Source organism: Vigna umbellata, chromosome 11, assembly GCF_029865625.1.
Source record: "Vigna umbellata cultivar VRB3 chromosome 11, Vumbellata_1.0, whole genome shotgun sequence".
In the NCBI taxonomy this organism is placed as follows: Eukaryota; Viridiplantae; Streptophyta; class Magnoliopsida; order Fabales; family Fabaceae; genus Vigna; species Vigna umbellata.
The window spans coordinates 6,112,534-6,140,222 of record NC_142175.1 but is presented as its reverse complement, the minus strand read 5'-3'; the positions used below and the strand labels follow the sequence as shown (position 1 = coordinate 6,140,222).

General features: G+C 34.3%; 4 protein-coding genes and 1 pseudogene across 4 annotated transcripts; all 5 read right to left on the bottom strand.

Annotated features, from left to right (window-relative positions):
* LOC148190838 (uncharacterized) overlaps positions 1 to 27,689 on the bottom strand; it is a 67,400-nt pseudogene that overhangs the window by 5,676 nt on the left and 34,035 nt on the right.
* Positions 10,862 to 11,998, bottom strand: LOC124825358 (toll/interleukin-1 receptor-like protein). The gene is made up of 2 exons (XM_047297958.2): positions 11,454 to 11,998; positions 10,862 to 11,349 (listed from the first exon to the last, which is right to left on the bottom strand). The coding sequence occupies exons 1-2, from the start codon at positions 11,957 to 11,959 to the stop codon at positions 11,226 to 11,228; spliced, it is 630 nt and encodes a 209-aa protein (XP_047153914.2). The 5' UTR covers positions 11,960 to 11,998; the 3' UTR covers positions 10,862 to 11,225.
* LOC124825360 (putative GTP-binding protein OBGM, mitochondrial) lies at positions 13,045 to 15,255 on the bottom strand. The gene is made up of 5 exons (XM_047297960.2): positions 15,118 to 15,255; positions 14,931 to 15,021; positions 14,607 to 14,689; positions 14,458 to 14,520; positions 13,045 to 14,332 (listed from the first exon to the last, which is right to left on the bottom strand). The coding sequence occupies exons 1-5, from the start codon at positions 15,253 to 15,255 to the stop codon at positions 13,199 to 13,201; spliced, it is 1,509 nt and encodes a 502-aa protein (XP_047153916.1). The 3' UTR covers positions 13,045 to 13,198.
* Positions 15,536 to 16,918, bottom strand: LOC148190839 (uncharacterized; the record flags this gene model as incomplete). Its single annotated transcript, XM_088102056.1, has 2 exons — positions 15,536 to 15,826; positions 16,622 to 16,918. Coding segments are annotated over 2 exons (588 nt in total), but the record flags the coding sequence as incomplete, so codon positions are not given.
* Positions 18,994 to 23,271, bottom strand: LOC124825361 (ras-related protein RABH1b). The gene is made up of 6 exons (XM_047297961.2): positions 23,003 to 23,271; positions 22,034 to 22,104; positions 21,148 to 21,236; positions 20,646 to 20,757; positions 19,699 to 19,789; positions 18,994 to 19,395 (listed from the first exon to the last, which is right to left on the bottom strand). Exons 1-6 carry the CDS (start codon positions 23,117 to 23,119, stop codon positions 19,252 to 19,254), a joined length of 624 nt encoding a protein of 207 aa, XP_047153917.1. The 5' UTR covers positions 23,120 to 23,271; the 3' UTR covers positions 18,994 to 19,251.

Below are 27,689 nucleotides of genomic sequence, written 5' to 3'. Positions count from 1 at the left end.
GAAGGTGAAGAAGGAGCAGAGCACGGGCTTAAGGATTTTTTCGTTTTTGTGTTTTCTTTTTTGTATTGTATGATTCTGTTATATTTATGAAAGAATCTGAATATGATTTTAGCCTCTCTGGATATTTTCCTCTCTGGTTGTGAGATTTTGCTCTCTTTTTCTGGTTGTGGTTTCATAGAGTTTGAGATTGAAAGATGCAACAGAGGAAATGATAATAAAGATGCAACAGAGAAAATGATAATAAGTTAATCTGATGGAAGGTGATCTGTTAATGGAAGGTCATCGGCCTGGAAAATCGAAAACCACTATACTGCCTCGGTTCAGGTCTCAAATGAGGCAGTAGAATCCAAGATATTGACTCGGTTCAGCAGAAACCGAGGCAAAATCCTATCGTTTTTCGACTCAGGTCACAACCGAGGCAAAAAGAGATAAACTTTTTACCTCGTCTGTATATATCTCGGTTACGAAACCGGTGTCGATAACCGAAAATAACCGAGGCCATATCCCTTGAGTGCACCAAGGGTCTAATTATAAAGATTAGTAGCATTTTGTTCTTTTCCTTTCTTGAACTGATAAATCTTATATACATACAATTTTCTGTCGAATTTTAGGTGGTTTATTTAAGTGATATCGATTCTAGGAGTTCTCATTGCAGCCCTTCGAGATTTTTCCTTTAAACCTTTTGGGTATAGTATGATTTGTGTAATAGGATTTTTTACTTTTGAACTTCCTAAATGTTGTGGGTTTTCTGAGCATTCTCTACTCCTTGTTAGTGACCTCTACAATACTCTGACTATTATGGCTTTATTGTTTCAATATCACACAAATGAATTAATATTACTTGTTTTGTTATTTTTAAATAGATAAATTAGTAACAATTTTAAAATGTTACAAAAAGGCAATACGTAATGATTTTTAATTGTTACAAAACAAGATAATGGTAAGATTTTTTAAATGTTTGAAAACGTATGGGCAAAATTTTTTTAAATGTTAGAAAATGTATAAGTAACATGAGCAACAATTTTTTAAATGTTAGAAATTGTATAAGTAACATTTTTTTTAAATGTTAGAAAATGTATAGGTAAATTTTTTTAAGTGTTACAAAAAAAAATTAAATCTGCATAATTTTAATAATGATAATAAAGATGCGGGTATCAATTTTGAAAGTGATACTAATAATACATAAAAATATTGTTCAAATCTTTTGGTAACATGCACTGTACACAACATTTTTTTCGGTTTTAGTAATATTTTTTAATTGTTAATTTGACACGTACTCTAAAATAAAATAATAAAATAAATATAAAATTTTATATTTTTTTAAAAAATAAATAAAAGTTATATTAAATGAACGTAAAATATTTAAATTTGTAAATAAAAAAAAATTTTACCCAATCTAATATATCTAGTAATGTCTGTCACACTGAAACAAAACACTTCAAATATTTGCAAAGGCCTTTACGCAATGACACAAGGTTAGGCCAATTTTTATTCTCCACGTAGGTATATATATCCAATGATTTTTGAGCTTCCAATTGAACAAGGCACTTGTCTTGTCTCACAGCTGTATTTTCAGTAATTAGATTTATCAAGGATTTCATTATCAGTAGCAAATTGCAGAGATCTCCAATGGATGGGTGTACCTTGCACAAACTTGGGCAATCTTTTAGAATGAGCCGTTCAAGACTTGGTAGTGTTGAAAAGTCAAGAGTTTCTCTCAAGTAGTTGGAGTGACTAAGATTAAGGAATTTTAATCTCTTAAAAACCTAAAAAAATAGTTTTTTTGACATAGATTAGGGAGAAAAATAAACAAAATGTAATTAGTATAACCGGAACCAATTATAATATTTCTATTTTAATTAACCTGTGAATTTTTAAAAGAAAAGGGCATATGTAATGAATACCTGGGGTTCTTTCCAGACGAGTTGAAGATGACTATGCTTTAATTCCATTGCAATTACATTTTTCATATAAAAGTTGTTTGAAATGTATTTAGAAGGAAACCTTGCCACCAACAAATCCATCTCAGTTGTTTTGAAAGGTACCCATAATCTCCAACAAGTTGTACATGATCCAGTTGTAGCAGTCTTAATCTCTTCAATTTCTTGAAAGCAAGTGTTTTGAAGCAATCTCTGCTAGTTGAATACAGTTTCGGGGACAATCCCTCAGTAGCTTCTGTCCCCTGTGATGAAAGTAGCAAAGAGAAAAAAATGGAAATCCCTAAATATATGTTGATCAATGATGCTTAATGATGAGTCTAACAATATACCAACACATGCATTGCACTGAAAAACAAAACACTATCAAAAAAAGTTTCAAAATCAAATATATTCTTACAGTATTATTTTTCAGTACAACTTTTACATCGTCTTGAAACCATAATCGACTCCTTTTCCATGATTCCTGTGGACATCTTTGACGAATAATTTCTCTTCCCATGTGTTGTAACAAAGGATGCATTTCAAGTTTGTTGTTCCTTCTTACTTTTATGAGGTCAAGTTCTATGAGAACTGTTATTCTAATATCAGCTTGTTTTCTCCAACCATTTAGTATCTCTGTGACATAGCCTCTCTCTTTTCCAACAAAAAAACAACATACATCAAGAAATACATTCTTTTCACCGTAACTTAAATCGTCAAAACTTATTTTCAATTTCTTTTGAACTTGATCAAAGGGAATTACTTTTAGTTTTGACAATACACTTTCCCACTCTTCCGTTTTCTTATCACATAAAAAGGAACCAAGGACCTCCTCAAGAGCTAGGGGTAGTCCTCCACAATAAGCAACTGTGTTTCTTGCAAGTTCATCCAACTCTTTTCTTGGTTTTGCTTCTCCAAAGGCATGACAACTGAAAAGCTCAAGGGAATCGTTTTTGTTCATACAATCCATTTTATAAACATAACTAACTTCGGAGTCGGTTCAGCACGCGAACATCTCTAGTTGTAATGATTATCACTGTTCCTTGACCGAACCATTTACGGTTCCCACAAAGGTTTTCTAACTGCCAAAACTCATTCACATCATCAAGCACAATGAGCAACTTTCTTCGAGAAAGTTCATTCTCGATCACAGTTCTTCCCCTCAAATAGCTTTTCACCTCGAAGTTGGATTTTAAGACATCATAAAGAAGATACTCTTGCAACTCAACATGCCTTCTACTTACTTCATTCCAAACGTCTCTAATATTTTCAATAAAACTCTTACCGATGAATGAACGATAAATTCGATTATAGATGGCTTTGGCTAAAGTAGTTTTACCCGACCCTCCCATTCCCCCATATCCCTATCATACAGACATCGGTGGAATGATTTTCAATACATCCAATTACCTTGGGACTCTAATCCAAGAGGAAATCGGGGAATAGACCGTTGGGAAACAGCGGTATTTGTTCCTTTCTCTGCTAATCCAAAATGGGCATTATGCGGAAGCGTAAAAATAAAAGTGTATACATAAGGAAAAATAACACCGGAAATTTTAACGTGAAAAATCCAAAAAAAAACCACGGGACCTAGTCCAAAAAATTATCTCCACTATGAAAGTAAGATTACAGTATTTCTCTAACTCTATGAGGATCTCTCAATAAATCTTACCCTCTCGAATGGTATACAAAACAACTATCGTTTTGCACACTCACAGTTTCTACTATACAGTGTCTTTCACCTCTCGGTGATGTTTATCTCTTCACGGTAGTACCTGTGGCTTTCTCTCTTTCTCCTCTTGAATTCTTTCTTCATCGTTTGATTCTTGGTGAGTTGTGTTTTGCTGCACATTTTGCATTCATTTTATAATGAATGAAGGAAGAAAGGACAAGAAACATGGTTGGTGCATTGGAGCAATTTATGGAGCTTTAGTGAAGGTGGAAGACATTCTTCCTCAATATATGGTATATGAAAACATTGACCCTTCTTTTCAGCATGTGGATGGGTCCCATTTTTGTTTTTATCCAACAAAACTCCCCCATAAAACTCAAAATGGGTATTCCACCATCCTTCATTCCATCATTGCATCATGTCTTTAGTTGGAAGGTACCACGACACCAGCACCTTGACAACAATCTTCAACCTTCTTGGTTGGTATTGACTTAGTCATCATGTCAGACCAATTTAAGTCTGTATGGATTTTCTCTATCTTCAATTTCTTCTCATCCAACGCTTCTCGTATCCAATGATATCGGACGTCGATATGCTTCGAGCGTGAATGGAACATGGGGTTCTTGGTTAGATGAATGGTACTTTGATTATCACAATTCACCACATAATCATCTTGATCATGTCCTAATTCACTTAGGAAATTCTTCATCCATAGCATCTCTTTAGAGGCTTCAGTCACCGCTACATACTCTGCTTCAGCAGTAGACAATGTCACACATTTTTGTAGCTTTGACTGCCAAGAAACAGCTCCCCCTGCAAAAGTAATCAGATAACTTGATGTTGACTTCCTTGAATCGACATCTCCAGCCATGTCTGAGTCGGAATATCCGATTAGCTTTAGATCTCCATTGCCAAAACACAAGCTTCTTTAGATACCTTAGTATCCACTTAACAGCTTCCCAATGCTCCTTTCCTGGATTTGACAGGAATCTGCTCACAACTCCTACAGCATAGCCAATATCTGGCCTTGTACAAACCATTGCATATATAAGGCTACCCACAGCAAAAGAGTAGGGTACCTTGTTCATTTCTACTTTTTCTTCTTCACTCTTTGGACATTGCAACTTGCTGAGTTTGAAATGTCCAGCAATTGGAACACGAGCAGATTTGGCATTGTGCATGTTGAACCTTTTGAGAATCTTCTCAATGTAATCTTCTTGAGATACCCATAGCATTCTTCTAGAACGATATCTGGAGATTTTCATCCCAAGTATCTTCTTCACTGCACCCAGGTCTTTCATGGCAAAAGACTTACTCAATGCCTTCTTGAGAGCAACTATTTTAATTTTGTCCTTTCCTACAATCAACATATCATCAACATACAAAAGAAGTATGATGGACTCACCATTTTCAGAACGCTTCACAAACACGCAATGGTCTGCGGAGGTCTTCTTGAAATTATGTTGGATCATGAAGGAATCAAATTTCTTGTACCATTGTCTTGGAGCTTGCTTCAGACCATAGAGACTTTTCTACAGACGACACACAAAGTGTTCTTTGCCTGGTTCTTCAAAACCCTCTGGTTGCTTCATGTAAATTTCTTCCTCTAGGTCTCCATGTAAGAATGTTGTTTTGACGTCCAGTTGTTCAATCTCCAGGTCTAGTGTTGCTGCTAGACCGAGAATCGTTCTAATGGATGTCATCTTCACTACTGGTGAGAATATTTCATCAAAGTCTATTCCTTTCTTCTGGTTGCACCCCTTCATGACAATTCGTGCTTTGTACCTTGGGCTTGGTATGTTCTCTTCATTCTTGAGCTTGAACACCCATTTGTTCTGCAATGCTCTTCTTTCTTTTGGTAATTCTACCAAATCATAAGTCTGATTTTCCTTTAAGGATTGCATCTCTTCTTCCATGGCTTGCAACCATTTGTCTTTGTCTTTCATCTCCATTGCTTCTACAAAGCTTTGAGGTTCACCTTCATCAATAAAATTAACATATTCATCTGAAAAATACCTTCTTGACGGTTGCTTCTGCCTTGTTGATCGCCTCAATTAGGTTTGTTGCGGAGCATTCTCAATTGTTTGATCTTCTACCGTCAAATTAGGTTGATCTGCTTCTTCAGCCATCTCATCAAGTTGTAACTCCTGATTTGTCTCAGCTTGACGAGTCTCTCCCCCTAAGTTGTTCATCACAATAGGGCTTTGATCACTTATCATCTTAAGTGTTGGTTTCTCCACTTTCTTGATGTCTTGGATTGTCTGATCTTCAAAGAACACCACATCTCTGCTTTGAACAATCTTTCTGTTTGTAGGATCTCATAATCTGAAACCAAATTCATCTCTTGGAGAACCAAGGTATATGCACTCTTTCGCCTTAGCATCGAGCTTTGCTCTTTCATCTTCGGAATGTGAATTGATGCCTTACATCCGAAGACTCTCAAGTTGCGATATGAGGCCTTTTTACCGGACCATACTTCTTCTGGTATCTTACCGTTTAATGGTCTTGATGGTCATAAGTTGATCAAATGAGTTGTTGTTAACACGGCTTCCCCCCAAAATGACTTGGGAAGTTTTGCGTGAGACAACATGCTTCTGACCTTCTCGGCAATCATTCTGTTGAATCTTTCAGCTACGCCATTCATTTGAGGTGTCTTGGGAGGTACTTTCTCATGTCTGATCCCATGAGTCTTGCAATAGTGCTCGAATGGACCTCTATACTCTCCACCATTATCACTTCTCAAGCATTTCAACTTTCTACCAGTTTCACGTTCAACTGAGGCATGAAACTCCTTGAAGATTCGTAGAACTTCATCTTTTCTCTTCAAAGGATAGACCCACAATTTTCTAGAGTGGTCATCAATGAAGGTAACAAAATATTGAGCACCACCAAGGGACCTTTCGGATGTTGAACATACATCTGAATACACAAGATCCAAAATATGCTCTCTTCTTTTTCTATTATCATATTTATGGAAAGATACTCTATGTTGCTTACTTGCTGGGCAGTCTTCACATAATTCAAGTGGTTGTCCTTTTATACTCTCGAGATGATCTTTCGCAAGGATCTCTAATCCTTTCTCACTCATGTGGCCTAGTCTTTTGTGCCACAACTCCTTACTTTCTTCTTGAGCAACATTTGTCTCTCCTTTGCATATCTTTCCTTGTATAACATACAAAGAGCCTTCCTTTTTGTCACGAGCAACAATCATGCTTCCTCGGCTAAGTTTCCATTTTCCATCTCCAAACTAGTTGTTCATTCCAGCATCATCTAGCTTACCGACTGAGATAAGGTTTAGTCGCATTTCTGGCACATGTCTTACCTCCTTCAGCACAAGTTTGTTTCCATTTTCTGTCGTCAAAGTCACTTCTCCTATGCCCACAATTTTGCTTGTGACATGATTACCCATCTTTACTATTCCAAAGTCTCCTTTTTGATAGGATGAGAAGAATCCCTCATGAGGAGTAACATGGAAAGATGCTCCGGTATCTACTATCCAAGTGCAGTCATCAAAAGCAATATTTAGATAGTTTACCTTAGTGATAAGGAACACATTCTCATCATTTGATATCACCGTTGTTGTGGTCTTTTCTTCCAACTTCTTTTTGGGATCTATCACATCAGGGTGTATAGTTCCATTCTTCTGATCTTTTTTCAGGAATCTACATTCTTGCTTCTTGTGACCATCTTTTCCATAATAAAAGCATGTCAAACCTTTGGAACGAGACTTGAATCTTCCTCGTGACTTTTCACGTTTTCCTTTGCTTTTGTGTTCACTCCTTCCTCTATTCTCAACAACGTTGGCTTCTGAGTGACTACTCATTCCTTTTTCTTTCCTTCTGGACTCTTCATTCAGCAAATTGTCTGTAATGTTATCCAGCCTGAGCTTTCCATTTGGTGTTGAGTTACTGAGAGTGACCACCATTGTGTCCCAACTCTCCGGTAGAGAACTAAGGAGTAGAAGAGCTTGTAACTCGTCATCTATCTTCATATATGCCTTCATTAATTGGTTCACAATACCTTTGAAGGTGTTGAGATACTCGATCATATCCTGGTCATCAGAATACTCCAACTTTATGAGTCGCTTGACAAGGTGAGCTTTATTTCTTGGAGTCTTCTTTTGAATCATAGATTTAAGCTTTTTCCATAACTCATACGCATCGGTATAAGTCGATACATGCTCAAACAAGCTTTTGTCGATGTATTTCTGAATCATAGCTGTAAGATCCTTGAAAATATTTGTAAGTCAGATACTAGATAAAAAAAAGTAAATAGTGAATAGTAAATTGTGAATAGTAAAAAGTGAATAGTAAAAAAAAAATATTTTTGGAAAGGATAAGTGTTCCACGTAGCTTTGAGATCAGAATTCATCAATTTGCAAATAAAAAATTATTTTTGTAATAGTAAAATGAATAAAAAAATGAATAGTTAAAATGAATAGTAAAAATGAATAGTAAATTTTTTTTGCTATAAATAGCCAAGGGGGGAGGCTGAAAATTTACACCAAAGAACTTAGAAAAATTTTGAGAGAAAAGAGTTGGAAGAATTTCTAATTGCAAAGGGAATATTCTGGAAGTTTTCAGAGAGCGAGGAGATTAAGTTTGTAATAGAGGTAAGGGAAGCCACTCTTATACTTTGCTTTTCTCTAGTACTAAATTTTGAATATGTAGTATTTTGTTGCTGGATGGTCTTGAATTTTGAATGAGAACATTTATTTGTTTCTTTTGTATTTTTAGAAGGACGAGAAGTTGTCTAACCGGCTCTGCTAGATTCAACTTCTTGTTTCCCCAAAGCTTTGGTTGTTTCTTATATCTTTATATTGTATTTTTGGAAGGACGAGAAGTTGTCTAACCGGCTCTGCCAGATTCAACTTCTTGTTTCCCCAAAGCTTTGGTTGTTTCTTATATCTTTATATTGTATTTTTGGAAGGACGAGAAGTTGTCTAACCGGCTCTGCCAGATTCAACTTCTTGTTTTCCCACACCTTTTATTTCTTATTTATATTGTATTTTTGGAAGGATGAGAAGTTGTCTAACCGGCTTTGCCAGATTCAACTTCTTGTTTCCCTAGAAATTTTATTGTTTTATCTATTTTTTTTATTGCATCTTTCTGGAAGGATGAGAAGTTGTCTAACCGGCTCTGCCAGATTCAACTTCTTGTTTCCCCTGAATTTTTATATTAATATTATTTTGATGGTAATGGGAGCTAATTATTTTTGTATGAATTTATTTTATAAAATATTTGCATATGAATGTTGAACTGGTGTGCTCTTGTGAAACTATTTATGACTTTTATTATATTGGGTGTGATAACTGAAACTGTGAAATTGTACATGTTGTGATGTGATGAATTTAATCTGTTTTGAATGAGTTTGTTGGCTGAAATTGATCTTGTTGGAAGGTCTGGAGTAAGGGTTCTGTAATAGCTTGTATATGGGTATTAAATAGATGTACAGATATTGTTTGAGGTTGCTGTGAGAGGAAGTGAAAATATTAAAATTTGGCATTTCAAATTTAGAGCATAAGAGAACATGGTAGATAATTTAAATAAATCAATTGTTAATTATTGAAGGCCTTTCTTTGTTGGTAGGATAGAGGAAACTTAAAAACCTGAGTTGGCACATCCCTGATCATAGAGCAACCCTGGCCTGGTCCAGTCAGTTGTGACTAGTCATATATGCTGGCGTCGAAGGTGAGTTTGATGCGTTCAGACATCTGGGTCCTCTCCGGTGACCAATTGGGATAAAGAAAAATCTCTACTAGGATGAAAATAAAATAAAAACAAGTTGATCGTAGATGCATAATATTATCATGGTAAAAACTTCATATATATTTTAATTATCATTACATTGAGCCCAGACTTTAATATGTAGTTCCTAAGATATGTTGATGTATTTTGGCTGATATATGATCTTTGATTGGTGAAAATATGTTGAGTTATACTCATTATGGGCAAATTGAGTTTAGAATATGAAGTATGATATCTGACAATATGTTTAATTTATTGACACCAAAACGGGTTATTGTGAATTTATGATTAAAGAATGAACATGATTGAGTTAGGTGGATAAAAAGGTATGAATTGTTGATTTTACGAAATGTTGGAGTGGATATGAGAAATCATTACTTATGAAATGATGTTTACTACTGGAGTAGTATGTTCGAGTTATACCATGAGAGCTTGATATGAGCAAAGTAACACCAGAGGTTTATGAAAGCAGGCAGAAAGTGGTCTGACCATAAGGCTTTGACATAAATATATGGTTCATAAGTTTTATAGAAGCAGGCAGAGAGAGGTCTGACCATAAGGCTTCAGAAAGTAAGACATAGTATATAGGTGAGGCTTAAGGAAGCAGGCAGAGAGCGGTCTGACCATAAGGCTTCGTGAGTAAGCATGGTACACTTGTAAGGTTTATGGAAATGAGAAAGATGATTTTGATAATGATGAATTAATGACATCGGAATAATGATATTTTATCAATTGCAGAAATACATGATTGAAATATTTTTATTACAAGTTTAATGATTTTATGATATGGTTGGCTTACCCTTATTTGTTTGTACTATGATCATATAACTCATGTTATATGTGAATAGATAATGTTGCAGATACGGTTGAAAAAGCTTAGAGATGAGAGAGATGCGGGGAAAAACTTTCAGGGATTTTTGTAAAAAGAATAAATTTGTACTGGGAAAATTATGTTGTGTAAGACTTATAAGTTGAAATTTCAAATTTATGTTAAGTGGTGAAGACTATATTGTTTAAAGTTTGTAAGTTTGGTATTGTACTTTGGAGTAATTGAAATAAAGTTTGATTGTTTATATGAGATATCAAATTAATTTAGTCTCTACTATCAGTAATACCCTTTTATTATATTTGGGTGTTACAATAGCCACTGTTTTACGATTCAGAATCTCCCAATCTTTTTCGGTCTTCCCTTCTGGAATTTCCGGATTTGTGATCGGCTCATACAAATCCTTGCAGTATAGATGATCTTCCATCATCGGCTTCCAGTAGGAGTAATTATCCGCAGTTAGTTGAACATGTCTCCTTCCATCTTGAGTTTCACAGGATTCTGACTTTTTCGAACTGGTGGCTCTGATACCACTATTGGGAAACAGCGGTATTTGTTCCCTCCTCTGCTAACCCAAAATGGGCACTATGCGGAAGCGTAAAAATAAAAGTGTATGCATAGGAAAAAATAACACCGGAAATTTTAACGTGGAAAATCCTCTCAAAAAAACCACGGGACTTAGTCCAGAAAATTATCTCCACTATGAAAGTAGGATTACAGTGTTTCTCTCACTCTCTGAGGATCTCTCAATAAATCTCACCCTCTCGGATGGTATATAAAAAAAACTCTCGTTTTGCACACTCACAGTTTCTACTACAGAGTGTCTTTCACCTCTTGGTGATGTTTCTCTCTTCACGGTAGTACCCGTGGCTTTCTTTCTTTCTCCTCTTGAATTCTTTCTTCACCGTTTGATTCTTGGTGAGTTGAGTTTTGATGCACATTTTGCATTCATTTTATAATGAATGAAGGAAGAAAGGATCATAGTTGGTGCATTGGAACAATTTATGGAGTTTTAGTGAAGGTAGAAGACATTCTTCCTCAATATATGATATATGAAAACATTAACCCTTCTTTTCAGCACGTGGATGGGTTCCATTTTTGTTTTTATCCAACATAGACATGCCTGCATTGCCTAGCAATGTCTGAACATGGCCAACAATTACCTTCACAAGTTCAGCTTCATGCCTTCAAGATGAATGTTAATGTATTATGACAAACAAATCACAACCTTAACACATTCTGCATTCAATCTCAAAATAGAAGAAAGTACGAAGGATTTATTTCTTTACCTGAAATCTCTGACATCCAAACCATAGATACCAGCAGGTTGTCTACACCACCAGTATTCCAGTTCTTTTCCTGAAGGGCTTTTGAGTGCAGCTTTTGCCAACGCTTTTCCAAGACCATCCATTTGAAAAAGTACATCTAATGGGTCAATCTCGTAAAATACGGACAGAACTATTTGGCCAAAAGTTTGGTGGTACTCGAGGATCTTTTCAACCTCAAGAATACAGCGGCTGGTAGATTTAGCGTCTGTTTTGGTGAAAACTATTATTACGATCTTAGAAGCAGCTATGGCTCGCATGTGTTCTGCAAACTTCATTCCCTCCTGAAGAGTCTCCTCATTAATCAAAGTTTTGACTTGCTCCTGTAGAAGGACAGAATGGAGATGAGAAACGAACTTTTTACCGATATCTTCTCCCCAAAATTTGATAAATACATCGTATATGAAATGGGGTTCTGATTTTAAGAAGGAAGAAGATGATGACGATGAAGAAGAATAAGCGAACTCCATCAAAGAAATTGAAGTCAACTCTTCAAAGGTACAGCAATAATGATAAAAGATGTTAAAATCACAGTTCATGCACTTGTCATTTCTTTTAAGAGTCTGATAAGGAATTTCAGGATTAAAAAACTATATATTTTGCATCAAATTTTAAAATTACTTGACGAATTCAAAGTTATCCTAAAACAAAGAATGCTAATAAAAGACTTCAAATATGATAGAACCTTCAATTTTTTATTAATAACGTAAAACAGTGTTGGAGAATTTGATAAGAACTGATTTTCTGATATGTGAATGATTACAATTCTTAAAATTTTATCCACATATATTCTAATTTCCCAGATACAACAAAAATATAAAACGAGCAAGAAAAATTCTTTTAAAAAGTAAGACCATAGAGTCTCTTAACCCTAGATCTTTCTTCTCTAAACAAAAAAAACAATTAAATTATTGTTAATATCTTGTTACGTATTCGTAAATCCAAACTCAATATTCAACTAAAAATAGATACCTATTTTCTTTCCTCAAAGTTAAATATAAAAAAATTAAATTGTATAAATATAAAATAGCAATTAGATAAATGTCAAACAATTATAAATAAAAAAAAATTATTAAATGAATTTCATAAAAATAAGTTAAGAAACTATGGGAAAATATTAATATAAATTTGTTAGATTACCTAATAAACTAAAAGTATTTTATTAGTTTTAAACATAAACAAGGTATGAGAACATGGGTACAAATATACAGATACTCATAAGTTCAAACTATACTTACAAAGAGAAATTTATTTGTCATTTTTAAAAATGGAAATTCATATCTTCATATTGAAAGCCAAGGAGACGAGGATTCATATCCAAAACCTTTTTTTCCAATTCCCATAAATGAATCGTAATTCTCCTTAGATTTTGACTTGAGAACTTGTTTTGATACTTCAAATAGTATCACATTCTTAAAATTCCATATCAAAAACAATTTAAATACATATAATATTAAGTATCTTTTCAGTACAAAAACTAAGTTGGAATTCATAATTTCAAAGCAAATATCTCAAATATAAAAAACTAATACTAATTTTACAAAGCTAAGGGGTATAAAACTAAAAAGGAGAAAGGGTCTGATTTACTCAACCTCAGGGACATCGTACAATCACATTTTCTGACTTCTTGACTTACAACTACAAGAAATTTCAAAAAAGAAAAAAAGAAAGACTTTCCTTTACAAGCAAGAAAAGTTCTCAATGATTATCTAGGAGAGCAAAATTTGATCTACGCAAAGTTTATATGATGTTTCAGCATTGACAAGCATTTTAAGACCAGCTTTAAGATCTGCTATGCCTTCCCCCAAAATAGCACATACAGGAAAGATGGGAACACCCTGTACCCTTCTCTTTAACTCCTTATATACTTCACCTGCACCCTCCTCGTCAATCTTATTTGCAATTATCAAGGATGGACGATTGGACAAACCATCTTGATGGTACTCTAACTCTAGAATTAACTCTCTAAGTTGTTCCCAAGGCGGAATTCCCTTCCTTCCATCTAAAGCAGCAGCCAAGTCTAACACATAAGCAAGAACCTTTGTGCGCTCTATGTGGCGCAGAAATGCATGCCCGAGCCCACGATTTTGGTGTGCACCTTTTATAAGCCCAGGAATATCAGCCACGGTAATTGAGAGATCATCGTAGTTTAGATTCCCCAAATTTGGCCTAAGAGTAGTAAACGCATAGTCACCAACAGCAGGCTTAGCCCTTGATATAACCCCAAGTAAAGTGCTTTTACCAGCATTAGGCATTCCAACAAAGCTTACATCAGCAATACTCTTCAGTTCTAATATAAGAACGGTCTCAACACCAGGTAAACCTGCATGCAGAGAGGAGTGGATACTGTTAGGATCTCGAAGATTAGGTATCTGTTGACAAGCTCCTGCCTTCATAGTCATAGATTTCCTTGAATCTTTGGAACTAGACACATTGCCCAAACCACCCTCTCCTCCACGAGCAATGACAATTTGTTGACCTTCTTCAGTTAACTCGGCAACATTGTATATTATCTCTTGGTTCTCTTCTGTATCCTTTGTACAAAATTCAAGAGCTCCATTAGAAGTGGAGAGTTGAGTGAACGCATTTGTTGATGTAACATGTCTGGATTTCTTAGCATTTGTTTCTTCAGCTTGCGTTGAGGAGCAGCCAAATGAATGTGTTGCTTTTACTTCCCCTCTTGTGTCACTGTAGGTAGAACCATAGCCAGGGTCAGGAAGATCATCAACAAGTGCCCCAGGAATATCCCAAGGGTCTACATCAGTCCAGGATTGAGTTTTGACAACGGAGGGAATATCACCATTGACAAGATGAAGTACAGTGCCAATGGGTACACGGGCAACCTGTTAAATAAAGCATACGATTTTGTTATGAACTCAAAGTTCTAAATTGCGAACAAGGCTAAATAAGAGAAAAGAAAACTGTGGATTTTTATAAAAGTCGAAAAAACAAGTAAAACATCAAATACCTTATCAGCACCCCTGCTACCTATCAACTTTTTTGATGATCCATGTCCTCCTTTCTCGGCTATCTATGAGAAACAATTAGTGTCAGCAACCTTTTAATCAAAATTTCATGATCTCATAAAACATTTTGGCAGAAGATACAAATGTATACCAGATGACGTTGCAAACCACTGAAGTCCCAAACTCTAGGAGAGCATTCCAGAATCACATCACCGCCTCTCCCACCATTGCCACCTACGTCAAACAAACATCAAAGCAGCACTGTCATCAGCTCCATTGCACACCACCCACATTTCTTAAATTGTGGTTTGCAACTGCTATTACAACTAAACTATTACAGTTTTGTAGAAGGTCTCTACTACCTAATTGCAACCACAACTGCAGTTGCATTCGAATGCAATTTCTGTAATCACAACGAAACTACATATACGAATCAAAACCTTGGCTATACATCATAATAAAGAGATATACACACCATCGGGTCTTCCCTTGCGCAAGCTGGAGCAACCACTACCTCCATCACCTGCTTTTGCAAATATCTTACACTTGTCTATCATTTGTCTCTCCTACAAAACCACCCATAACCCAAAAGCAGTGGTCAAAAACTTAAAATAAATGACAGCATGTCCTTTTCATGTGAAAAAATGAGTTGAGGATCAAACCTGCAAAGGAGCAAGCTTAGACTTCTTCTGAGAAGTATTGGAGTAACGAGCATAAGGTGTAATAGACCATCTAGATATACACCTTTGAGTCAAAGCTTCCATTTGTTTAGTGCATTTTGCTTGAAAGAGAAACATCATATGCACAAACTAGAAACTTGTAAGAGTGGAACCAGGTTGGTCCTCTATGTGTTGAAGTTTGGCACCTTCAAAAACTGTGCAAAGCAAATGCAAGATTAATGTTAGAGTGAGACAATGCTCTTCATTGAAGAAAGTTAGCTCACCTGGGATTTCTGGTTGTGGAATTTTCTCAAACAGATTTTGGGCATGACAGTGTTATGCAATTTTGTGCACATTACTAACATGTTGATTTTATTTTAGAAATATAAAATTTGAGGGTGAGAGGAATCACCTAACCTTGTTAATTCAACATGATGAAGTGCAGAAGCAGAACCTTCGATTTGAGACTTTGCTCCAGATGTTGGCATGCAAAGAAAGGTAAATGAAATGACATGAAAATGAAAATGAGATTCTGGGAAGAATAAGTTGAGAGAAAATTAATGGGGTGTGTGGACCCTCTCAAGGCCTTATTGTACATCTCCACTAGTCTCCCAGATTGAAAATGTTGTTCCGAGCCGACTTTTTTGGCCGCTGCCGGGCTGACCTGCCAAGCTCGATCCCTTTTACCACCGCTGATTTTGAGTTTTGTCCTCTGTATTATCAACATGTGAATCAATTGTGATGCCATAAAGACAAACTTTTGAGTGAGTGTTTGATCAAAGTTTACAAATTGATTGGGCTTAAACCTGTTCTCAAGGATTTGGAAGAAAAGCTAAAAAAAATGTTCTTAATGCAACGGTTGCCTAAATCCAAACACCAAATAATGCAAAGAACTTATTTTGCCACGGCAGTTTGGGTATATTCAGAAAACACAGAAGAAAATGAGTAACCTAAAATTTAGAGAATGAAACACGGCAGAATAAGTTATAAGGAAACTGGTGTCTATGAACATGACCTATTATCAGAGGAACATGGTCACTGCAATATCCTCCTAAAAAACAACTTCTATATAACACGGGATAACTTTAGTTTTCAAATCCATTTAAAAGCGTGATCCATCACCAATATAATCAATCCTAATGCCGAATTTGGAAAAAAGTTGGTATAACTTAAAGTAGCATTCAAAGTAAAACAAGATAATTATTATTCTGTGTGTTCTTACTCCCAGACTAGTTAGAGTAATTTGAACCCATTGAGACTTTGATACAGAACATTTAACCCAAAATAACAAGGGCCAATTCATGAAACTGAGAACATCACATGGATTCATCAATGTAAACAAATTGACAAGACGAAAAGAAAAGAGAGACTGAAAAAAGTAAACAAGAGAGAGGAGATTTTCGCTAAAAGTAACTCGAAAGTGATTTTATAACAAAAATAGATAAAATTGAATCCAATAAGAATAAGCATAAAAAGTATAAGAGAGAGATGAGATAAAAAAAACTACTGGAAACTGAGGCGCGTTGGACTGAGTTGCTTGGAGGATCTCCCAGCGGCAGGGCTCGAAGTCTTCCGATACGGGACAGTAGCCAGCTAGCGTGACCTTGTCGTTGGAGGTGGAGCGGAACTCGAAAACCGACACGGTGGCGTTGGGTGGTCGGGGAACCTCGACACGGCCGTTCAGGGGCATCAGCGAGGGGTTTGGTTGCCTCTGCGCATTGGATTTGGGAATTGAGAAGGATAAGTTTGGTTCAGAATTTTCTTGGGGTTTATTCCGCTTTGGCCACCAAATTTGGTGCAGGGATTATGGAAATAAAAACATTTAAAGAAAATTACGAAAATAAATAAGTGGTCACCACAAAATGGAGAAGTTGTGTATCCTTACGTAATTTTTTCATTTCTTTTTTATCGCCTCAAAATTGAAAATCGTTAAACCTCATCACTTTAATGTAATGTAATCAATCTTAGGATATTTTGATAGTTTAAAGGTGTGTTGTCTTGCTTATTGCTGAACGTGGATTGTTGGGCCAGAGTTCAAAAATGTTGTACTGTCGAGGTTATCACATCTAAAAACATTTCTTAGTTTGTTTTGAATTAAATAAGGAGACATATTCTTTAGAAATAGTTGTCCCTCAATTTTTACCATGATGTAAGCATGGTTTAGTTTTATATTTTTTCTCTAGCTATTTAATGTCATTCATTTTGTTTAAATAACAAACTTAAGCGTTGTTCCTATACACAAACATTAAAGATTAATACTATATTATAATGTGAATATATAATCAATTACATTATATTGAAGTTTCAATATCTTAGTAAAAGATCTTTTATGGTAAGTTCATTTCTAATTTTAGCTTCATAGATTAGTCAAACTTATGTCATTACACTTCATATTAACACAACCTAACAGCTCAATCAAGATTTGATACCGTCTAATCAAGATTTGATACAGTTTGATCAAGATCTGATACAGCTCGATCAAAGTCTAATACAACTCAATCAAGGTCTAATACAACTTGAGATATGTCAGATCTTGATTGAACTATATCAAACTTTGAACGAGTTGTATCAAAATTTGGTCATCTGTGTTAATATGAAGTGTCACGGTGCGAATTCAAATTTTTTTAATGAAGTCAGGTTGACTTGATTAGCCCACGAGACTGAAATTGAGGTCGTCTTACCATAAAACGAATTTCTAGTAAAATTGAAATATAATGATTACATTATATTGAAATCATTCAGCAGTGACGATTTTGACTTTCAACGCGGTCAAAACAAAAGTAGTTTGAAAATCATGTGAAAATATACAACTTCTCTATCTAAAGTCTATTTAAAGTGGTGTGAGAGTTACACTATTTCTTCTATGCTTGTAATTTTGTTTTAATTTATCTATTTCTATAATTATTGTATCAAATTTGCATAGATGAAAGATAATCAAAATCACGTTCTCAAACTCAAACAGAAAATAACCATAACTCTACAAAAATAAAATAATACACATTATTACAATAAAAAAAAGTCAATGCCATGACAATGTTGTGATAACAAAAACAAAATCATGTCAACTAACCTAGCTCAGACTTTTCAAGGTTTATATTGCAAGCTTTATAGTGCATGAAAATACACATTGCATGAACATTACATATAAAATTAGGACTGAGAGAAGGAAAAAAAGAAAATCGATGATGTATATAATATTTTATTAAACAGTTTTGTCAAAATTTGAAGGAATAACCGTGAATTGATTTTTCTTCTTTCATCGATAAAATAAAATGACATTTTTTTCAACATATATATAATCTAAACTTTAAAATGTAAATTTATTAAAACTATATGCTAAATATATTATACTAAAAAACTATATTAATTAAATATGGAAAATCAAGTGATATTAAGAATTATATTATATCATCTTTTATAAAATATAACATTTTATCCAATGCTCAATTGTCATCTATATGCAACACTGTCATTAGTCAGCCAAATTTAAATAATAAATGGTAAACAAGAAATATGCAACAATGTGTTACTAGGCAGCCAAATTTGAATAATGGATGATTATCAGACCAAATTAAAGAATTAAAATTTTAAACTATGACACCATTTAAAACTAAAATTTTCAACTTATAACATTAAAAGTTTAATATATTATTGACAGATCACTAACTATCAACAGAAATTTTAGTTATAATTTATATTTAAACTATGCTAATTTAACTTACATCTATCTTATTGTCAATTGAAACTTTCCAAACAACCTTATCTTACCAAAAGAAACTTAAGAAAGGGAATTTATATTGCAAGTTGCTTGCAATATAAAAAAAAGGTATAAAATGTATTAAGTTAATCCAAAATTAAATAAAAAATTAAGACAAACCAAATAAAAAGTTAAATTTATAAAGTACACTGAACGAAATCCAATTTTGGGTTGGGGAGGTTACCTATAATACATTATGGCAAACATATCTAATTAACAACAATAATTCTTTTGGACAGAACTTATATCCAACCCCTACCCTTCACTGCTTATATATATTCTTTCATATTTTTTCATATAATGCTGTAGAAAACTACAGAAAAAAACCTGCATAAAACCAAAAACACAACAAAAGGTGGACAGCACATGACAAACTACAATTAACATGCGCATCCACTTGACTGAGGTTGAGTTTGAGCGTTGCCAGTTGTAGACTTCAAGTTTACATCAACCATGTCTTCTTGTTTTGCAGAGGACAGTGTTTCCATTCCGGGTAATGCTGCAGCAATTTTTCGAAAGAGGGCCTGTAGATGTCCCATAATACATAATATATGGTTAGTTAGAAACAGAAAAAACCACAATTTAAAACAAAATTTTCAAATGCAAGAAACTTAAAGCAAATGATTAAGATTTAGAGTTAAAGAACAAGAAATAAAAGTTCGTGATATCTAATTAGGTTAAAGTAGATCTCACACACGCAGTATTCAAACACAAGCATTTAGAGTCCAATCATCACATTATAGCATGATTCATTTCACTCTGACTAGAAACAAAGCATTCAATAATAATGTATGCAAAAGAAAAAGGATGGGTGTTAGATAAGTTACTTTTATATTAAACCCAGCCTTTGCGCTAGTTTCAATGAACATGACATTGAGCTCACGTGCTTTTGCTTCCCCTTCTTCTATAGAGACTTGTCTGCAGAGTCACAAAATTGGTAAAACAAAACAAAATAAATTTCAGATTCTAACACTAGTCAGTATCCAGAACTGTACAGCAAGAACATGCAATTCCCATGAAACATATTTAAGGTCAACTTAACTAATGCCAGCTAAAGTCTGGAAAATTGAACTCTTCTGTCCATCCAAAACTACCTGGACAAAGCTGATCACTAATGCCAAGAGTGATCTTCTATGGTAGGTTAACTTGAATGCATAAGACTTTTAACTGATAAGCAACACCTTAATTCCTTGGTGTGATCTATAATATAGGCCAACAACTGATACAAGTGTTTAACCAGAGCATAGCAAGACTCAAATAAATAGCATACACAGCAAAAGATGGGTTGAGTCCACACTAGGATATAAGTTGTAAGAATTCCAACATACTACTAGAGAAAGCAAAAGGACTAATTGCAACCATTCCTACATCTAATTCCCACACTCTGTCATCTTACTGTTCCATATAATAATTTATTTCCTTCCTATAAATTCATGTCTGCAGTGTTAAACACTTAAGCTGAATATTAAATGGGTGACATATAATACTTTGGATGAAAAGAGAATATGGAAACAGATGGGTAATAAGATATTATAATGCATGCAAAGAAAGGATAAATGGAAAGATTCGAGACAAAAATTCACCACTGTAACCAGTTTGATAATATCTAGAGAGATCCTGATTACATATTTACTTTTAAATAATTCTTGGTAAAAAGATTTTTAGTCTAAGAAAAGTTGGTAAACAAGTGGTTGGTTTAAGTCAATATATGTGATTTGTCAGTAGTTCCTATCCCTAGACTCATTCCAACATTCTTCTCTTCTTTACTCATGACCTTTTTTCAACAAGATCAGTTTTGTTCCCAACAAGAACAATAATGACATCACTGCCTCTCTCTGTTCGCACCTCTTCAATCCACTTAGCTGTATTTAGGAAACTCTGTCGGCCTGTGTAGCAAAAATATCAAATTTATTAGAAAATGTTCCAGACAAAGCTCTTGACAGAAATTTAAGTCAACCCCTTGTTCAAATCATGTAAAGAGATTTGGATGCCATGGTTTACTACACAAGGTTATGGAACTTGTGTATAATCACTATATCATTATGCTACTTTCGTAGTTCCTACAGAAAGGCATAGCATCCTGCTATCACTGCAGATGGTATTTAAAATAATGTGAAGCTCATAAGTTTACAATCAAAGTCAAAGTGCTTCAGTATGTTAACCATAAAAAACAACTTCAACGATACCAAATATTTTTAAGAGGTAAAAGCTGTGTAAGATGGAAAAATAGTGGCAAAAGTAAAAGATGAAAAGAAAGGAAATCCCAGATAACATACTTGCAACATCATATACAATGACAGCTACGGATGAGTCCCTAATGTAGCTTGGAATAAGACTTCTAAACCTTTCCTGGCCAGCTGTATCCCTGCCAGAACACGTGAAAAGATGAATATTTGGAATACAGCAAAAACAAATTCACATAAACTAAAACCAACCCCTGCACATCCAATACCATTACAAATATATTTTCAACCTAGAAAAAACTTGAATACTAAGGAAACACTAAAATAGTACAAATGCTAGAAGAATGAAGTATGTATAGAAATTTAAAGTTTAGAATAGAATTTGTCCAGCTAAAAAATTATTTATTTCTGTGAATATAAATATAGTAAAAGCTCAAAAACAACAATGGTTAATAACAAAAAAAGTGTAAAATGCAAAAAGGATATAAGATATGAATTTTAAAACTCAGCAAATGATGTGAATCATTGAAGTCAAAATATCAAGATTTTCACCTGTATAAATTCAGTAATCTAAAAAGGCAAGTAAACCCTGCAGTACCATGGTCATGTTAATCATTTACAAATTCCAGGGAAAGAAAAAACTGAGCGGTGACTACTTAATCTCTCCCTATATACCCAAAAAGTTGAAACAAAATCCTTTTTCTCCTATTTGGGATTGAACAAAATTAAACTTAGTTCACATCAGCAGAAACAAAATGCAAGCATTCAGTCCTACAGAAAAGTGAGCCTTCACATTCAGGCGAAATACAATTAAAATGTCATTATATACTTTCTCTCATCCTATCATCGCCTGTCTTCAGAATATAATGGAAGGAAACTATCCCACCCATGCTATCCTACCTCTTTCAATCCTTTCCTTTCCTAAACACCCTTTCATTTCTTGACCATTTTATATATGAGATGCTACTCCAAATCTTACCACAACTGCAATCGAATTGTTCGATCTTCAAGATACATAGTTTTTGATAGGAAATCAATACCAATTGTAGCCTGCACGAAGGAAAAAAGTCAAAATAAAATTCAACAAAAGTACGAAAGTATGATGAAGCTAAGAAATGAAAGTACACACAATGATTGAAGCAGCATGTCTATTATGCTTAGAAAAAAACTTAGGCCTGAAGTGAACGGAATATAACTTATAAGCAGTCAAGCATATAGTTGAAACACAACTATGCTTACACGGTATGAGATGGAAAATGTGATTCTCAAGCAAAAAAAAATAAAATTGGCACAACAAGTCCATAATATAGCCATAATTATAAAATGAAGCACTTAGCAGCCATAGTTAGTGAGTCAAGGCCTATTTGGATACAAGTTGGTAACGTTTTTAGTAGTTCCTCTATTGGAAAATATAAAGCCTTTTCCCATAGAAGAGATTTCAAAAGTTCTTCTAGATTTGTATTCAGAGATATTATTAGTGAATAGGCTGTTTGTTTATTCTCATTAGGTTTGAATAATTTATCGGCATGTTCAATATAGTATTTATCAAAAAAAGTAGTCTAAAATCTAAAAGGCAAAGGGGAACATTCGAAAAGTCAAAGTTCACAAGCTGAATCAATAGTAGGATTTATAATCAAATCTACATCATTTATTTGAATTCTTCCTTGTTCTTTTAAATAAAATAATAGTAATAAGATTATAATAATCGTTCAGCACAACAGTTCGCAGGATAAATTAAACTGAAAGGCAAATCAAATTCAAGAACAATGATAAATCTGAATCGAACCAAGTTGAGAGCCTAGGATTAGTTTTTTTACTAGTATACACAAAAAACAACAAATCAAATGAAACAGAAAATAGTGAGGGTTTAGAAGTGGTTTTAGCCTTGACGAACTAAGTAAGGAGTTTCTTATGCGGTTTTGGATTGGATCTGAGGGTTTAGACAAACCTGGTAGGTGTTATCGAATTTATCGTACATGAAGCGAGTGATGATGCTGGTTTTGCCCACCGATTGATCACCCAAGAACACCAACTTGTACTTAGCTAGAGCTGAAACTGGCGCCATTTCTAAATCGAAAATGAAAGCAAAAAGAGGAATCGGAAGAAGCAGAGAAAAACTTCAGTGGTTTGTCGGGGTTGATCTCGGACTCTGAAGAAAAGGAACAGACAATAAGACGCGGAGAGAGTTGGCTATGTGAAAATGTTATTTAATTGAATCGCATGAGATGAGGACGAAACCCCAAAAATTAAATAAAATAAATTTTAATCCCAGCTTGACCATTTTTAAAAAATAGAAGAAAAATGCATCTACTTATATGTATTTTTAGCCTTTTGGATTAAATATTATTAAAATAATGTATGTATTTTGTTTTGAAAAGTCAAATCGATAGAAAGAAAGGCAAGTGATCTTAAAAAAAATAACTATTTATATGACTATCAACCATAAATTTAACGATCGAATTTTTTTCACTTATTATTTTAGGTTGAGTTCTTCTAAATCTTCTAAATCGATTATTCTAGATTGAGATTTTTTGGACTCATCGCTCCACGTCAAGTTTCTTTGAATTGACCATTTAAGGTCAAGCTCTTTTGGACCAATCACTCCACGTTAAGTTCCTTTGGACCGACCATTCAAGATCGAGCTCTTCTGGATCAACCACTCCACAACGAGCTCTTTTGAGTTGAGTTCCTCTAAGCAGAGCTCCTCTTGGTTGAGCTTCGCTAGGTCGACCACTCTTGGGCGACTATTTAGAGTCAAGTTCCTTTAAGTCGACCACTTTTGGCCGACCACTCGTAGCCAACCTTTGGCACATCATTCTATGGCTAACCACTCCGATCGAACAACTTGACTGACTAGTTACAAAATGGTCAAATTAACAATGACAATGAAGAATCAACTTCCTAATGCCGATTAAGATATAATTATGTTGTAATTAGGATGGTGAAATGGTAAAAACCCATAACAACTACTATAAATAACGGTTTAAGGTATGACTTTCATATACATGCACATAACAAATAAATAAACTACAACCATGGAGACAACAAAGTTGAACTTGAACCGAAGAAGACGAGACTAAGCCTAAAAAAGTGCAAATAAGCACATTGTTTCAAAATTGTGAGCAGAGAAAAACTTCATCCATCAAAGTTGGAACCATTCAAACCATTCAAGAACATGTTTAAAGCATTAAAATAAGAATTTCAATCAAAGTCAAATTTATGATCAAAATTGACAAACTCTTAGCATGTGTATAACTCAATTCTCTCATGTGTTTATGGAAGATTTACACTCAGCACCTCATGCAAGCATGCAATGTCATATGCTTAAAAAACCTCTAATTTCTACCACTCAAATGCATGCAACTCAATATCAAAAAGACTTTTATGTGGCTTGTGATGTTGTCAAGGTTAAGGTAGGATAAAGAAAGGAATTCAAAGCCAGAAACCAAAGAGAAGTGAGGAAACAATGGAAATGTGGGAAGAATAAATGTAAATTATGTTTACACAAAAATTCATCAATTAAACTAGAAAACTCTATTTTCTTTCTCTTTTAATTTGTACTTCTCCTCCTTCTTTTTCCATTTTTCTCTTTTGTAGTTCAATGTAGACCATTTTTTCCATTTTTATTTTATTTTACCTTTTTTTCATATTTTTCAATTTTTCCCATTCATACACTTTTCCAAACTCTCACAATTCATCATAACATACATTGCACCTCTTCCCTTACTCCTAGGCTTCTCAATAGTCCTCAAAATAGTTCCAAGGTTCCTCACAACGCTAAGGTTGGGCTGATCGTAGTTTTAAGACCCAAGGCTTTTAAAAAGTTGAGAAATCACTAAGAAATAGGTCAATTAGGCTCAAAGAAGGGTTTAATATAAATAATGTAAGGCAAGGTTGTTTGGCTAAGTGGATGGTTTACAAAAATGGCCTTGATCCTCTCAAGAGTGCAATCAAACAAGTAGCAAAAAAAAGTTCAATCAAGTTCTGAATCACAACGCAAGCAATGTAAATCGCACAAGAAATAAATTAGGCTCAAAGCTCACTAAGGTTAGCATTCTTAAAATCTGAAACATTATCTAAATTCTCATGAGAATCCAATGAAACATAATGCATGAACATGTCAATCAGGCTTAAAATCTCTAACTAAGGATGGAGGATCAAAATGATTCATGTGTTGAAAAACCTATTTTATAATTAAGTGCAACAGTGCAAACTTAAACAAGCCTCAATCTCAATACTAACAACCATGACTAAGACAACAAAGATGAACATACTTAATCTTAAACAGCTCGAATGCTAAGCATGTTGGTAGCTCAGCTTCTAGTAGACCAGGTTGTAAATCCTAAACAAAAACTAACTATACTAGAGTAAATAAAAATGAAAAAAAAAAAAGAAAAATCTAACTCAACAACCTAAAGTACAAAAAATAACATCTAACTAACTCTAGCCATATATCAAAATTGTTATTTTTATTACATTTTAGTGTAGTACAACCTACTACCATGTTATTCAATATACTATATTCATTATTGTTGCCATAACAAAAGTGGTATTTGTTTTGTCTACAGATGTGGTAGTACACAACCCTAGTTTAGCTCGATTTGGGAACTTATAGTTAAAATCATTTTCTAGTCGAGCTTTTCCCTAGATGCCCAAGCTTCTCCTCTACAATTTGAGCTCAGACCATTCTACCCTCACTCGAATCAATGTGCCTCTTAAGGTTGAACTTCTTCAATAGCTTCAGGTCAAATTGGGAGACTGATAAAGTAACAGCCTAGTAACTCAACAACATAGAAGCACGACAACCCAATCTTTGCAGCTTAAAAGCACTACTGCTTAACAGATCAACAAAGTAGTAGCTCGACAACTTCACAAGTCAGAAAAGTATCATCTCGATAACTCTACAAGTTGGCAGAGTAGTAGCTTGGCAATTCAATAGGCCATATTCAGAAGCATGACAACAATCTGGTTATAAATCCCAAAAATTCCTAAGATTCACAAATTTAAACTAAAATTGAAAAATAAAGGAAACAAAGATGCTAAAGAAGTGTAATTATCTTCAATATGAGAGTATAGAAATTAAGTTATCTAGGTGGCAATGAGAAAAGTCCACGAAGATGAGAACGAGAAAATTTCATAGAGGTGGCAATGAGAAAAGAACACGGAGGTGGTAACCATAAAGACCATGAAGGTGACAATCATAAAGACCACGAAGGTGGGAACAAGAAAATACCATGAAGGTAGCAATGAGAAAAGATCACGAAGGTGACACCAAGTTACACAGATGACACCAAAAGGCCTCTAAGGGAAGGCAGCAAAAGTTCTTCAGGCAAGGCACCACAAGCCCTTTAGGCGAGACACCGAGCTACATCAACAAGTAAATCGAGCTACTTTAAGTAACTTTCATAAAATGTCCTCTAAGCGAAGCACCGTGTAACATCCCAATTTGGGATGCCACGATTACGAGTAAAAAATTAAAAAATTTAAAACATAAAATCATTGAGAAAATTCAAATTCAATAAATCTCTACAATTAGCCAAAAATAAATTGTAATTCCAATTAATTACAAAATAAAATTTCAAATAAAATCATTTATTCAAAGCAAAACCCTAAATTTTTATCAAACGATGAAACCTTCATCAGTACTTGGTATCTTTTCAAAAGTGTTTAAACGATTTAGCTGCATAGAAAAATTGACATAGTTATTTTGAAGACACAATGTAAAGCATTAGTTGCACAACGTTTGAAACAACATAAGTGATAAGAAAAAAGACATATCTGCTCACAAGCATTTCTATTATACTTTATACAGATGCCTATTACAGGTATGCACCTGCTCCATCATGAAAAATTCAGAAGTGGACGTTAGAAACAAAGAAGACATTCATAGAATGTTCTCTCCATCAAAAGTAGCGCTGAAAAGTTCATACAACCTACTTTGGTTAAAGTACTGCAAAAACATGTTTGCTTTGACACGTTGACTTCAACCTATGGCTACTACCTATGAAAAGACTACGAAGATTTGAAGATCGAAGACAAGCATTATCTAACAAAGCTTTTCCCATGAAGCCTATAAATAGAAGATCACTTGAAGAGAAGATCAAGAGAATTAAAACAGAAACAATGAAAAGCGATATTCATACTTGTGAAAGAACAAAAATTTCGAGAATACACTCTCAAACTTCATAGAATCATAAGCTTACATTTATAAGAAGAGAGAAAATTCTACAAAGTCTTTTATATTGAGTTGTATTGTAAACACACCCTCTCAATGAGAGTTATCATCTAAGATTTGTAAACAATCTGATTGATTATACATTCTGAAGAGAATTCAAACACTTGGTGGTTAACTCAGTTGAGTTAAACCCTTATTAGGCAGCGTATCAGGAAGATATCAAGATTTTCTAATAGAAACTAGGAGTGGGTAAAACTTAACTAGTCAACACAACATGTGTTACCAGGATTGACTAAGAACGAGGAGTGATGTTAATACTTAACTAGTCAGCATAACAAGTATTACCAGGATTGACTAGGGAAACTAGGATTGATGTTATTATTCAGTTATAATCTTATTGAAAATCTAGTGGAACCCTCTAAGAAGTCTTAGAGGAGAATTGTATGTAGCTTAGGTGGGT